Source organism: Oryzias latipes, chromosome 1 (assembly GCF_002234675.1).
Source record: "Oryzias latipes chromosome 1, ASM223467v1".
Lineage (NCBI taxonomy): Eukaryota > Metazoa > Chordata > Actinopteri > Beloniformes > Adrianichthyidae > Oryzias > Oryzias latipes.
The window spans coordinates 16905402-16918482 of NC_019859.2; the positions used below are offsets into that span (position 1 = coordinate 16905402).

The 13081-nt window shown below is 38.4% G+C and overlaps 2 protein-coding genes across 3 annotated transcripts; both read left to right on the forward strand.

The window, feature by feature from the left end:
• Positions 1-311: 311 nt before the first annotated feature.
• Positions 312-2844, forward strand: LOC101175461 (skin secretory protein xP2). Of its 2 annotated transcripts, none has more exons than XM_011476396.3 (5): positions 312-350; positions 740-896; positions 1147-1237; positions 1619-2307; positions 2401-2844. In XM_011476396.3, the coding sequence occupies exons 1-5, from the start codon at positions 327-329 to the stop codon at positions 2496-2498; spliced, it is 1059 nt and encodes a 352-aa protein (XP_011474698.1). In that variant the 5' UTR covers positions 312-326; the 3' UTR covers positions 2499-2844. The 2 variants fall into 2 exon arrangements, with proteins under 2 accessions (XP_011474698.1, XP_004065972.1); XM_004065924.4 differs by having other exon boundaries at positions 1147-1225.
• A 5730-nt stretch (positions 2845-8574) lies between these two features.
• Positions 8575-12543, forward strand: trmo (tRNA methyltransferase O). The gene is made up of 6 exons (XM_004065925.4): positions 8575-8778; positions 8974-9122; positions 9991-10165; positions 10541-10698; positions 11524-12084; positions 12186-12543. The coding sequence occupies exons 1-6, from the start codon at positions 8690-8692 to the stop codon at positions 12419-12421; spliced, it is 1368 nt and encodes a 455-aa protein (XP_004065973.2). The 5' UTR covers positions 8575-8689; the 3' UTR covers positions 12422-12543.
• Positions 12544-13081: the final 538 nt, after the last annotated feature.

The following is a 13081-nucleotide window of genomic DNA, read 5'->3' on the forward strand; positions in this document are numbered from 1 at the left end:
AGCATCATAGGAATTTGATTTTTTTTCAACTTTCTTTTATCCTTTTTTTTGCAATAGTGCTCAGCTTCATCCAAAAAAAGTGCATAAAATCCTTTTTAAGAGGCATATAGGCAAATGCACTCAATCTTACATTATAATCCAGCCTGCATAAACTTCTCCCCCTCTGCCCAGATCCCACTGAATTTAAAGGATCCCATCAGCATTAGTGAAGAGTGCTATTTCATTGTTTTTCTCCTCTGAGTGGGTCAAACACACATATCAGGGTCAAATGTGTTGTGAGAAGATTCAGAACACTCCCAGCACTCTGTCTGAGAGATAAGGCGGCCATGCCTCTGCTCCATTTTAAAAATGTAAGTGTACATGATACACTTAATCCCAAGAGATTATTCAGAAATGTTTTAATTGTTTATTCATCTATATGGTGTGTGATTACTGCATTCAAATCTTACACAAACCTGGTGTTTAACTTGTCTCTCTTTTAGTGCTGGGATACTGAAGCACAGATAAAATCATTTAAACTTTTGCCACTTTTTTGACCAAAGTTACTTCTTTATACATTTCTTTCTATAAAATATTTCCCTTTTTTTTAACCTTTTTCCAGCTCACCACTCACTCTTCATTTCTTTTTTTTCTCCCCCCACTCTGACAGCTCTGTGCCAATTCCTCCGGCTTTACAAATATGATAAGGCTCGAGCTGCAAGAACTATGCTAATGGTTAACCAGATAATTCATCCTACAGGGTGGGAATAGACAACAGTTGGAGGCTTTTCTGTCTCTTTTTTGGTGTGGCTGCGCGCCTTTTGCCACACTCATTGAAAAGGCAAGAGTCCGAATGGAGGAGACGCTTCAACAAGAGAGGCAGGAGTTGGAGGACACAATCCAGAATGAGGAGGAAGGTAATTTACAGTTCTCCTTCTCACTTAATTGAATCATTTTTTTGTGATTCTTTTAATATTGTTCATCAGCTCAGACAAGGTGTTTAACATCAGTGCACAAATCCAACACTAACATAAGTGTGCAAATAGTATAAAAAGGCCAGAAAAGTATCATTTTTTTGTCAACAACTGCAGTTCAGCATGTGTTTAACATGCATTTCACATGACACCACCTAAATGTGACTTTCATGAATGGATTTGTCTTTTAAAGGTGGGATTCGTCGCCGATTGAGAGACAGGGACCTCCTCAGGAAGAGAAAAGCCGAAGCAGAAGAGAAGGAAACTTACCAGTGGGTTTTTGGGTAAATTGGTTTGAAAGCACAGTCGGCATGAGTGCAGTAACCTACAGTACAACTGTGGGACGTATATCTGTGGAGTGATAAAGTGAAGAATGTAGTCTAAACAACTGCAAGTGGAGCAGAAGTAATAAACGCTTTCTATTCTTCACCGGGACGGTGTACTTTACTGGGACAAACCACTATCAGCTACTTTACTGCTTATCACTCCTCTGGTTTGTATTGAATATGGAGCAAGAGAAAACCAAAGGTTGCTTTGGTCAGTCTATCCACAGCCCAGGTCCCAGTCAAGGACTTTGTACTGTTAGTTTTTCAGAAAATCTTCCAGTATAAATATCTCATTGTCCGCTGCTGGTGACTTTTGTCACAACTGTCGTTCTGTTTCAGGGTGGAGAGCCAAAGAAAGAGATCAAGAACTCAAAATGGCACGAAGAGGAGGGGGAGGCCCAGAAAGATCGACTCAGGGCCTCACATGTCAGTTGTTCAGGAGGAGGCGCCTGACACTCAGTTTCCTCCTACAGCTGCTGTGGCTCCTGCAGCGGCGGCGGCAGACATCTCAGAGCAAATCTCAGGCTTTCTGCCCCCCTGTGTGGTGAAGGAGTCAACGTCAGCTCCTGCGCTCGCTTCTCCTGGACTTGACTTTGTCCAGAGCTCAGTGTTTGATTCTACTCTGCCATCTTCTGCTCCACTAAACCCAGTTTTGGTTACCTTCTCTCCTGCTCCTCTTCAAGATTCAGCTTCACTTCCAGCTCTGACCCCCGATGGAGCGCCACCTCTATCTTTAACCACAGGACTTGCTCCTGCTTTTGCTCCTTCTCCTGCTCCACTTTTTGGTCCTTCTCCAGCTCCTGCTCCTCCTGCTCCCGTTCTTGGTCCTACTCCTGCTCCAGCTCCAGCCCTTTTCCAAGACGGTGTTCCAGCTCCAGCTCTTGTTCCTCCCTCAGCTCCCTCCCAGTTGGAGAACCTGTACGTAGAACCTGGGCGGGGGGAAAATCTTGAAAAGGTCCAGATTGAGGACTTGGGTCCTGATGAGGAGGAAGATGTTTCTGCATACCCAGGAAAAGGAACAGATGCAGGTGGGAATGTTGTTGAAATACAACAGAAGTTCAAATCTTTGAAAGATTTTGATTTACGCCCCCGTTAACTACCCTTCTCTTTGTCCTTTTTAGATTTAAAGGAAACGATGCTGATCAATGCGCCAGAACAAAACAAAATCTTCTCAGTTCAAACTTTGCCCTCCACACCACAGTATCTGCCTGGAAACTGATCCTGTTTTTCCTAAAATGACCTTTAAAATGCTGGTTTTAGGCTAAGAATGCGCTCAGTCAGTGTTGGAAAAACACATTTTGCTTTGCTTTACCTAAAAATCAAGGAAATCTTACCAATTAGTTTGCTTATTTATTCACTGAAACATTAGAAAAAATATATTTTACGTGTGTGTTTATGCGTGTATTTTATCTAGAAGTCAATATGCATCACATTAAGCTTCTTTTTTAATGTGCTAAAAATGTTATGTAATTATAATACGTTTGATTCCTAGTGTTGATAGTAAAAGGATTATTGTCTTATTAATACACATGTAGCAATAAAAAGAATAAAGTGTGAATAAATGACGTGTTTTCATTTTAAACAAGGCTCAAAATCGGTTTAGATGCTTTTTTTGTGCTACCATTGAATGACTTGTTTTGTGGGATGGATATTTTGGAATTTAAAGAAACAAATAATATTTTCCTGTGATTTAAAAAAAAACTATTTTTGACCAACAAAGTGTAGCCTGAATGGTGTGTGGCCGCTCCATCATCAGATATACCAGCCTGGCACCTCCTCCTCCTCCTCCTCCTCCTCTTGCTGGACGCCAGCCTGCTCTGTCACTGCTGTGCATGGCTACAGCCAGTATGATGGCATGCCGTTGCAACAAAGAATCACTCAACTGAACACAAATTTGATCATTTTTTCTTTTAAATTAAAAGTATTTGAGTAGGATTGAAACATCGTTCTCTGCACAGAATCTAATGCATCTTTTAAGTGGATTAATGAGGGCATAAATGATCAAACAGTGAGCTTTTGTATGCAACCAAAATATGTTTCGTGTCCACTGTCCACGTCTTGTAGCGGACATAGACGGAAGCAATGAATCAAAGACAAAGAAAGTGGAGACAAAAACACATTTTTGGCACAAATGGAACCGCGTACTCTTGCTCTGCTAGGCTGGCGTTACATTTTATTTGAGCTTTTATTAAGTCTTTTACTATGTCACTTATTTTATATTTTACTTTTTAAGTGTTTTAACCTTTTAGTTATTCTCATATAGGCTCCACGTAAATAAAAGCTATCTGATTTATGTCTCAGTTAACATATGTTGTATTCCAGAAGCCCAAAGGCTTAGTCCATGTGATTTTACATGTTTACCTGAAGAGGTCACACTTGAAATCCTTTTTATAGAATTTCTGTGCCCTCTTTAAGCCGTTTTCTTCCCTGTCTCCCCCTCATGAATTCTACCCGTCTGCTTCATGTCATCTGTGATGCTGCTTCAATATTGCAGCAATATTTCCTTAAGAATTGAATTAAATATATATTTTAATGTAAAGAAAACATTTTACAAATATATATTTTTACAGTTTTACCTTCCTATTCTGCATTATTTTCATTTTAACTGTCGATAGAAGTTTCTCGTCTGCTTTTCATTGTTCCCATTTACAGGACACAATGTCATTAGAATAATCCAGAATGACTTTATTTGATTCAAAAGAAACTGCTTTTGCAGAACTTACTTAACCCCTGAAAACAACAAGTTATATTGTTTATTCGGTTGTTTGTTTGCTGTGCCACTATAGCTCGAGTTAATGAAACAGGTGTAAACAGTCAAATGATTGTTGTAAAATGAGAACTAGAGTCGCTTTAGGATGAAAAATGTTCAAGAGTATTAATCAAACACTGTTAATAAAAACAAACATATAAAAAAAAATTAAATGATTATCCTGAACTTGTTCCCTACATTTTTAAATGAAGTTGTTGACATGAGGAATTACAGGGTGACAGGGGTTCAATACGCCACCTACTGGCAGGTTAAATTATTGCCATGCATTGAGATGCTTTGTTTTTAGACCCCCCCCCCCCCCCACACACACACACACGCGCACACACACTCACACAAACACACGCTCAAACTAATATACAAACTTGTGTACACTACAAATTCCAGTGCTGTTTCCTATCTCATATCTCTGTCCATCTTCACAAACCTGGTCAACACAAATCAAATCCTTAGCCTAATAATGAGTAAGAATCCTTGAAGTTTCCTTTTTAAATATTATATATATACTGTACACTTAATATGTTCCAATTGAGTCTGAAGAAATATTCAGTTACTTCCTACATTCTGTCTATAGTAGAGTTGCTATATTTATACTTAATAAAATAAACAAATATTATTTGCTGCGGGATGCTATAAAGCTGTAATCTTATCAGCCTTGCACAGTGACACAAAGTCTCGTCATTGTTTTGATGGGACTTGACCTAAGGTCAAACATGATGGATGTTCAAAGACATTTCTGGTGGTTTGCAGCCTCTGACACAAGGCGGCTCGATTGCATAAAGAAATTAATGAAATTGCACGTTTGCCAAAGAGTTTCATGGCCAAAGGTGGTGAAAGTCATTGATCTTCTAGCAGGACAGTGACTAGAAACTCGCTTCAGAAACCTGGTTACAGACAGAGTGATGGTCTGAAATTAATCTAGCTTCAAATCCGATAGGAACACAGAGGAGGACATCACAGGTGGAAGAAGCATCGAGCATTTCTGAACGACCTGAAGCGGTTTGCAAAAGAAGAGGGGGTCCAGAGGTGTAAGTCTGAAACTCATTTATTTGTTTATCATTTTTTGTGAAATAATCATTTTTTGAAAAGGAAAATTCATATGGTCACTACTTATAACATATAGATTTATCAGATTAAATAGCGTGTCAAACAATGCAAAATACAACGGATATACAATTATCAAAAAGAACAGAGTTCAGAAAAAAAACCCCACATTCCCGCTCTAGTTGTTTGGTTCTATGTTCTTCGAGTCCAAAGGAGACATCCTAATGCATCTTGGGAAGTAAACAGAGGGAGGCGCGAGCGGCGTTCGTTTTTTTGTTGTGGTCGGTCGTTGTTTGTGTGAGTCTGAGCTGAAAACAGGAGCTGCTGCAGTGATGGTGTCTTCAGTTCAGTGACCGAAAGATTATCAAGTGTTCATTAAGTGCTGAAAAAACCCTGTTCAGTTAGAGGAGTACATATCAATAATAAAAAACTTTATTGTACAAATAAACATATACAAATAATATACGACTGGAACTGATACACTGAGATCACAGCTAAGGTAGACAAGAATCGAAAGTTTTCTCTGCATTAAAAAAACCCCACAAGTGCTGATGATCCAGAACGGTTTGGTTACAGTAAAACAGCAAATAAATGTTTATAAAACAATTATCAACTATTGTGTAGCATGTTGGAGGTTTTCTAAGACCCTGAATGTGTTACCTGATCTGAACGATGGAAAAAAAACCTAATGACCCACTAAATGAAAATCGTGTTTTTGGTGTTTTTAAAAAAATTTTTTTTCAACTTGTCCTGTCCAACAGCTGGGCAGACAGATGAGAGCTGAGGGCCTCTTGTGTTGGACATATTTTACTTTAACAAGAGGGGTTATTAGTTTTTGGTGTTTTTAACTTGTTTTGAAGCATTTTTCCCATGCTGCACCAGTAATGTTAGGTCGGGATTGTGAAGGGGCAGTAAACTAGCGGCAGAGTGTGTGAACAAATGGATGACGGGAAATGGGGGTGGGCTAACTTCGCACCAACAGTCCCAACTGTGGTACGGATGTTCTCGGGTTGCCGGATGTTCTCGGTCCTTCGGGGTCCTTCCAATGAGTTATATCATAGAGGAGACATCACGAGGAGAGCACCGCATCTTGGTGAGGTCAAGTTTTGAAGACCAAACCATTTTTATAACATTTAATAAAGAGCTCTGTTTTTACTTTCAATCAGTTCATTATATGAAAAAGAAGAATGCTTGAAATTGCTTAGTTTTGTTCAGAAGTACAAACTTCACGAGTACCCTAACTTAACTAGTATTAGACTATTTAGATTTTTTCTATGTTCTTTATTTTATTTTACTTATGTTTTTATTTATTTGTGTGTTATGTTCATTGTTTCTTTTTTTCCCTCTATTCTTTATTTCTATGTTAATATTTGTTGGCAATGGTGACTGATCTTCGAGGCAATATTGATTACATTGTTATTGTTCGTTGTTAACGTCATTGTTAATGTATGATACCGCAATTGTGAATAAAGTTTTAAAAAAACTTAGCGACGTTAACTCATTGGTCGTGGCAACTTACAGCCAATCAAATAGTGTGACGTCATCATTGGTCGAAGGACCCCGAAGGACCCCGAGAACATACGGCAACCCGAGAACATCCGGTACCCACACCCAACCACAACTTTTCAAGAAATTGGCAGTTTAAAAAATGTTTTGACTAAAAACAGCAAAATGAAAAGACCACTGGGAACACTTTAAAAACGGACCAAAAGATGATTGGAGTGGGACAGAGCAGACCCATGTTGATGCTGTAGGGAAAATGTTTATTAAAAACTCTAAAAAAGACTCCTAAAATGGCCTCCCTGTTCGACACTCAGCTTTCAGGGGTTGGTCTGTGGGGTTAAAACACCAAATGGTTCTTATTGAAAACAAACTTCTTTCAAAAAGGATTTCTGATGCAAAAGAAACTCAGGTTCACTCTTATATATGGTGTTCATCTCATAGCTCTTGTAAAGCACCAACAGAACAAAAATAGCAAACAACTACAGAAATGCATCTTAGAAAGGTCACAAAATGAAATGAATTACCGTAATCTTCTTGGTAGGTTACTACGGCAAATCATCTGCCTCCATCTGACCCGCTTCTTTGAATCCCCCACACTCATCCCCCTCATGTCCTCCATGGCTACATCCAAGAACCTCCTCTTTGGTCTTCCTTCAGGCCTCCTTCCTGGTAACTCCAACGTCAGCATCCTTTTATCAACATCATCACTGTCCCTCCTGTCAATCTGTGCAAACCATTTCAGTCTTCCTCCCTGCAATTATCTCTGGAACATCTCACATGTTCTCTGCTGGATCCATTCCTGATCTTCATCACTCCCAGAGAGAACCTGCAAAACCATTCCACAAATTAAACGATTTTGTGCATTAAGATAATTGTGAAAACTCAATAATAATCACATAAGCATCTTCCTGCTGTTCACTGGTCTTAAAATTTGTTTCCCTTTCAGCTGGCAGGAATAATCAAAGTATCTGTTCTCTGTTTCAAAATGAGCTTGCCCCAAAACTGTGTGTTATCTCCTACTGGAATAGCTTTGGATGTAGAATTCAGTGGGAAAAGGTTTGGTCCCTGCCCCAAAATTATTTCATCACCAATAAAATCAGAGAAATTTCTTTCAGAATTCTTCATAAATTTTATCCAGTGAAACACTTCTTTGATAAGTTTAAAAAAGACATAAACTGTTCATTTTGTCATTCCTCACCAGAAACTGTGCCTCATCTTTTTTGGTATTGTTCCTTCACTCAATTATTTTGGAAAGATTTGATACATTTTATAAGAACTGATCTATTTGAAGATTATAGATTATTTTATGAGCATTTTATTTTTGGATACTTTACACAAGGGAGACTTAATGCAGAGAAAATATTAGAAGTTAATTTACTTATAATTATGGCTAAATACGTAATACACGTGTAGATATGAAAACAAAAAAATAGTATTTTATGTTTCTGTTGTTTTTTCAGAAAGAAATGGTACTGTATGTAAACAGTATAAAATCCTCCACTAACAAAAAAGCTGTCAGAACATTTGAAACATGGTCTCTCCTGAAACTTTAACAGATTCCTTTGCCTTTACTATTTTTTTTTTATTTTTGCTTAACCTGTTTTACATTGTTATTATCATGTTTTTATATTATTTTTTGTTCATTTTCCTGCACACAGTGTGGAATTTTCTTTGGTATTTTGTATATGCAATATTTGTTAATAAAGTTTTTTAAAAAATTGTTTCCCCTTTAAACAGACTGAAGCTTCTCTATACTGCCCCCTGCTGTTGAAAATATTGCGCGCGCGATTCTAAAAGCAATCTGTGAAGAATTTGCGTTTTGGGGTTTTATATCTTCTATCATGTCCCATGAATAAAGTGCAGTGGCTCCCAAGCAAGTTTTTGAACAATACTGTAAGAAAAAGAACTTTATTTTCACAAAAACCGTCCACATTTGACCGTCGTCTGGTCACATGAAGCGGTCATGGTTGGCCAACAATTAAATCCACTTCCGCCTCTACAGGGCTCCATGCTTTCCCCACAGTTTTCTAAGGTCTCTACTGCATTAGTAATTTGCGCCCACAAAAAACTTATTACTAATACATATATATCTAAAAATGAAACCGCCGTGTGATTGTTGCAGCGAGCATATACAAAAACTGAACCAGCAGGTTTCTGTCATGCGCAAGGAAATAAAAAACCTGAGGTAAGTTGGTGTACTTTGTTTTTTTTTTGGGGGGGGGGGCTCAAAAAGCCTTGTAAATAGATGCAGGCATTAAATGTGTGTTTCTGTGAGTAGAGCAGTTACATCGATAATATTAACGAGACTGGATCTTTTCAGGAGTTACATTTATCAGCCCATAGTTCTCATGGTTTGTAGTTTTCTTCTTCCTCTCTTCAGACAGATGCTGGACAGTTCAGTCAGAGCTTTCCGCAAACATCTGACCTCAGTTCAGACTGCTGTGTCCAGGATGAGCTGCTGCAAGGAGGAGAAAGCTACAGCACCTGCAGCCGCCTCACCTGCTTCTCCACAGACAACTTTAGAGCAAGGTCTATTCTATTCTATTCTATTCTATTCTATTCTATTCTATTCTATTCTAACCTGTTCTTTGTGACAATAAAAGGGGAACAGAGAGAGAGAAAAACACATAATTTCTGTCCTTTTTACATAATAAATAAAGTTACTGGTACACCTTTTTTCCTTCCCTCAGAAAATAAAAACAAGAAAAAAAATACATCAGATATCAAAAACCAACAAATGAGGGTTCCTTAGTTTAAACTCTATAAAACTGTTAAAGATTGACAAAAGAAACCAACCTTTGTGTATATTTTTGTAATGTTACATAAAAAAAATACAAAATATGTTTCTTGATTTAGCCTCTGTAATTTGTGACTGAAGGTCACTCTATAACCTCACATCATGTCATTTTTTTAAGTTGCATGCAATTTTAAATTACAATTACTCTTATTTTTTTCTATTTATTTGTGTATTTTGAGGTTAACATTTATCAAGCACTTTAAACATTCATTTTAAAATACCACAGTTTACTAAATGTGTAAATTTTAATATATTTGATAAAAGGTTGATTGGTCCCCATAGCTACTTCCTGTGATTCATTATCCTTTTGCTTTTTTCTTTGTAAAATATAAATGTAATTTCTATTAGTCCCCATATTTCATTACAATAGATCAGGTATGAATAATCAATACAATGCATTGGTTTCTTATGACCATGTAAATTTATATATTTTTATTTAAATATGAGATTTCCAGGAAAGCTGATCACCCATCTAACCATCATGTATATCAATCAGGTGATCATGCATAGTAAATATAGCTAGACGTCATTTGTTGAAGATGATAATAAAGTTCTTCTTGTTAGAAAGCCAGAATATTGATGTATTAGCTTCAATTTCAGGGATTATCCAGACCACGCCCATTGGTTTCATTAGTTCCTGTTTCGCCATGAAGAACGGGACTCCCAGGCAGCCCACGGTTTGTGGTCCGTCGCGTGCAGAACTCCGAATCCAGCAGAACATCTTCAACAACCCTCAGCATGCTCTGCTGGGGCTGCAGCAGTTCTCTTACGTCTGGTAGGTTGCAGCGAAATAATAATTTGTGCACACAAAATATTATTTTTTTGTGAACAAAATAATTTATGTGCACAAAATATTCATTTATGCACACTTAATGTAATCAAAATTCCAATTTGTGGCCACAATGAATTAATTTGATGGATTTTTAATGTCTTGTTCAGGGTTTTGTCTTTTCTTTGTAATCACAGATGTTTCTCAGATGTTTCTCTGTTCTCTGTCTAACCAGATTTGTTCTCGTTGGCCTGATCTAAATGCTGCCTGTGCTCACATAAACAGTTTTTATGGCAGTTCAGTTGCCTTTTCTGAGCAGTGTTTGTCGTTTATTCAGTTTCCATCATTTCTTCTGCCTTTTGTGTTCTCTCCTGTGTGCAGGATCATTTTTCTCTTTCACAAAAATGGACAACTGAGTTGCAAGGCCAAAGTGAAGCCTCCTCGACTGAACGGTCAGAGGGTCGGAGTCTACTCCACCCGCAGTCCACACCGACCAAACGCCTTGGGGCTGACGCTGGCCAAGCTTGACAAAATTGAAAGTGAGTGTCGGTGAACCAAAATGTAGCTTTTATTCTCTAAGATATTTCTACATCTAATCAGTTAAAACCACTGAGCTTGAAATAACTTTACTTAAAACCATCAGTTTGGGCAGTTTATCACCTGGCATCAGTGTTACGTGTTACATCTAAAACGGTGACTAAATAAATGACCGTTTCATCGTCAGCGTCTCGGCCTGCTGATGTGAGATAGCTTAAATAGTTGTTCTGCACTAAAATGATGTGTGAACAGCAGCTCCCATGATGCCTTTCAACTGATGATGTCATCAGATAGAACTTTCAACTATAAAATAACCAATTTTTACTAATTCATTTTTGAATACAGACTTGAGGTAAATTGTTTTAAATTCCTTTTTGTTTTTTACCTTTTAGGACACCAGCTTAAAAGTTTACATTTGAGCGTGTATGAAAGGTTTCATTAACTATTTTGAGACCACTATAACTAGAAAAAGACATTATTACTTATTGAAAGCGTATGATCTGCATTTGTTTTGTTGGTAGGTCATGCACACAAACAGAGAGCAGATTGAGTCTGAAAAAAATGACCATAAAATGCCACAACCTTCCTTGTTTTTTTTTGTGTTTTTTTTTTCAAATGTCAGGATCCTTTCTGCCCATTTGATGATTTATGGACTTTAAATCATCATCTGGTTTTTGGGAATTTAATTGATCTTTTCATTATTTTTGTGACACGCTGAAATATTCGTAAAGTTAATTTGTTTTGAAGAGGTTTTGACATCATGAAGGTCTGATTTAAGAACTAAGCTGAAGTTAAAATGCTTTCTTTTCATTTTTATTCTTCTTGAGGTGACACATTATACCTGTCAGATATTGACATGATTGCCGGTACGCCGGTCCTGGACATCAAACCCTACATACCCGACTACGACTGTCCGGACGTCAGGATGAGCCTGGAATCCCAGCAGACAGACTCAGATCAAAATATTGGAGCTCCTGGTGACCTGGACACAGAGAAGAATCCTGTAAAGTCTGATGAAGATGAGGAAACGGATGCTCCAGGGAATGTTACAGAAATAAATGCTGAGGTTCTTCCGACAAAAAACTGCTGTAAAAAGGAAACTTCTCCACTGAGCACTCAGGTTTCTGCTCCTAAACACCTTCAGAATGTACTGAAGGAGGTCGAGGCCTTTGTGACCCACATAGACACCTGTCAACCGTCCTGTGAGAGCAAGATCCAGGTTTCAGACTCTGCGAAGTCAAAACCAGCAGGTCTGAGCACGGAACGCCCCTGCTATGGTGTGGAGGCTGCTAGATGGATCAGACAGCCTCCTATTGCCAGTCTGGATGTGCGCTTTACCCCACGGGCGGAGAGCCAGTTGGCAGAGTTCCTTCCTGCGCACCCATCAGGTGAGCAGAGACTAAGTCCCCATCAGAGAGGGCTGTTGTGATTCACACAGGTCAGAAAAGTGAGAGTCTGAAAAGCCCAAGCCGTTCTGTTTCTTCCACAGGAGCTCCTGGCAGCGACAGACCCGGGTTCCAGTTCCTGCGCAGTACAGACGAAGCAGCTTCTGCCATCAGGGGGATCCTGTCAGCCGACCCGAGGTCGGTGTACAGGAGAACTCGCTGCAAGGACAGGCTCTTCTTCTTCACTTTGGACACAGCTGACGTCACATGCTGGTTTGGGGAAGACTTTGCTGAAGTTCTGCAGGTTCGACCCGTTCAGAGCCACATGAAGAGTTATTAACCAGATCCTGTTGAATGTTCCTGCTTTATCTTCCGATTATTTATTTCCTCTGTATTTTTGTCAAACCCACTTGATTAAAAATGGTGCAAAAACGTAACCAAATAAAGAATTATAAAACAGAATTTCTGCTTTTCTTTTGCCCCTACATGCACAGTGTGGAGGCAGACGCTTTTGTCGGTGCCCTTAAACATTTGATGAAATCCACAGTGAGCAGTTCCAGCAGAACACAATGCTAATTGTGTATCTAAACATTCATACATTATGAAGATTATTGGTGAAACGACAGTTTTACTGTAGATAATTTAAATAAGTTGAGCTGATTATTGCTGCAACATTTTTGTTCAAGTGTAATTTGTAGCCAAAGTTGTTCCCATTAGGCCACATGTGTTATTGTGTGCAATTGTGTTTTTGGAGTCCATTTAAAAAAGTGTCTGTGTGTAACAACAGCAATTCCTACAGTCCCACAGGTCGAACTTATGGTGTTTAAAGTTTATTTATTCAATTTTTTCAATTAAATTTAATTTGTATAGCCCAAATTCACAACAACAGTCGTCTCGATGGGCTTTGTTTATCATCATCTTTGCCAGTAAAGCAGTAATTCAATGCGAAGCAGAGAAATTTAAAAAGGAACTTCTGTCTTCAGTTCCAAATAGAAAATAT

Excerpts from the sequence above, each read along its gene's own strand:
- LOC101175461 (XM_011476396.3), top strand. The coding sequence starts at position 327 with ATGCCTCTGCTCCATTTTAAAAAT. Across the intron at positions 351-739 it reads CTCTGCTCCATTTTAAAAAT|GGTGGGAATAGACAACAGTT; the intron begins GTAAGTGTACAT and ends TTCATCCTACAG. Across the intron at positions 2,308-2,400 it reads AGGAAAAGGAACAGATGCAG|ATTTAAAGGAAACGATGCTG; the intron begins GTGGGAATGTTG and ends TGTCCTTTTTAG.
- trmo (XM_004065925.4), top strand. The coding sequence starts at position 8,690 with ATGAAACCGCCGTGTGATTGTTGCAGCGAGCATATACAAAAACTGAAC. Across the intron at positions 8,779-8,973 it reads AAGGAAATAAAAAACCTGAG|ACAGATGCTGGACAGTTCAG; the intron begins GTAAGTTGGTGT and ends TCCTCTCTTCAG. Across the intron at positions 10,166-10,540 it reads CAGCAGTTCTCTTACGTCTG|GATCATTTTTCTCTTTCACA; the intron begins GTAGGTTGCAGC and ends TCCTGTGTGCAG.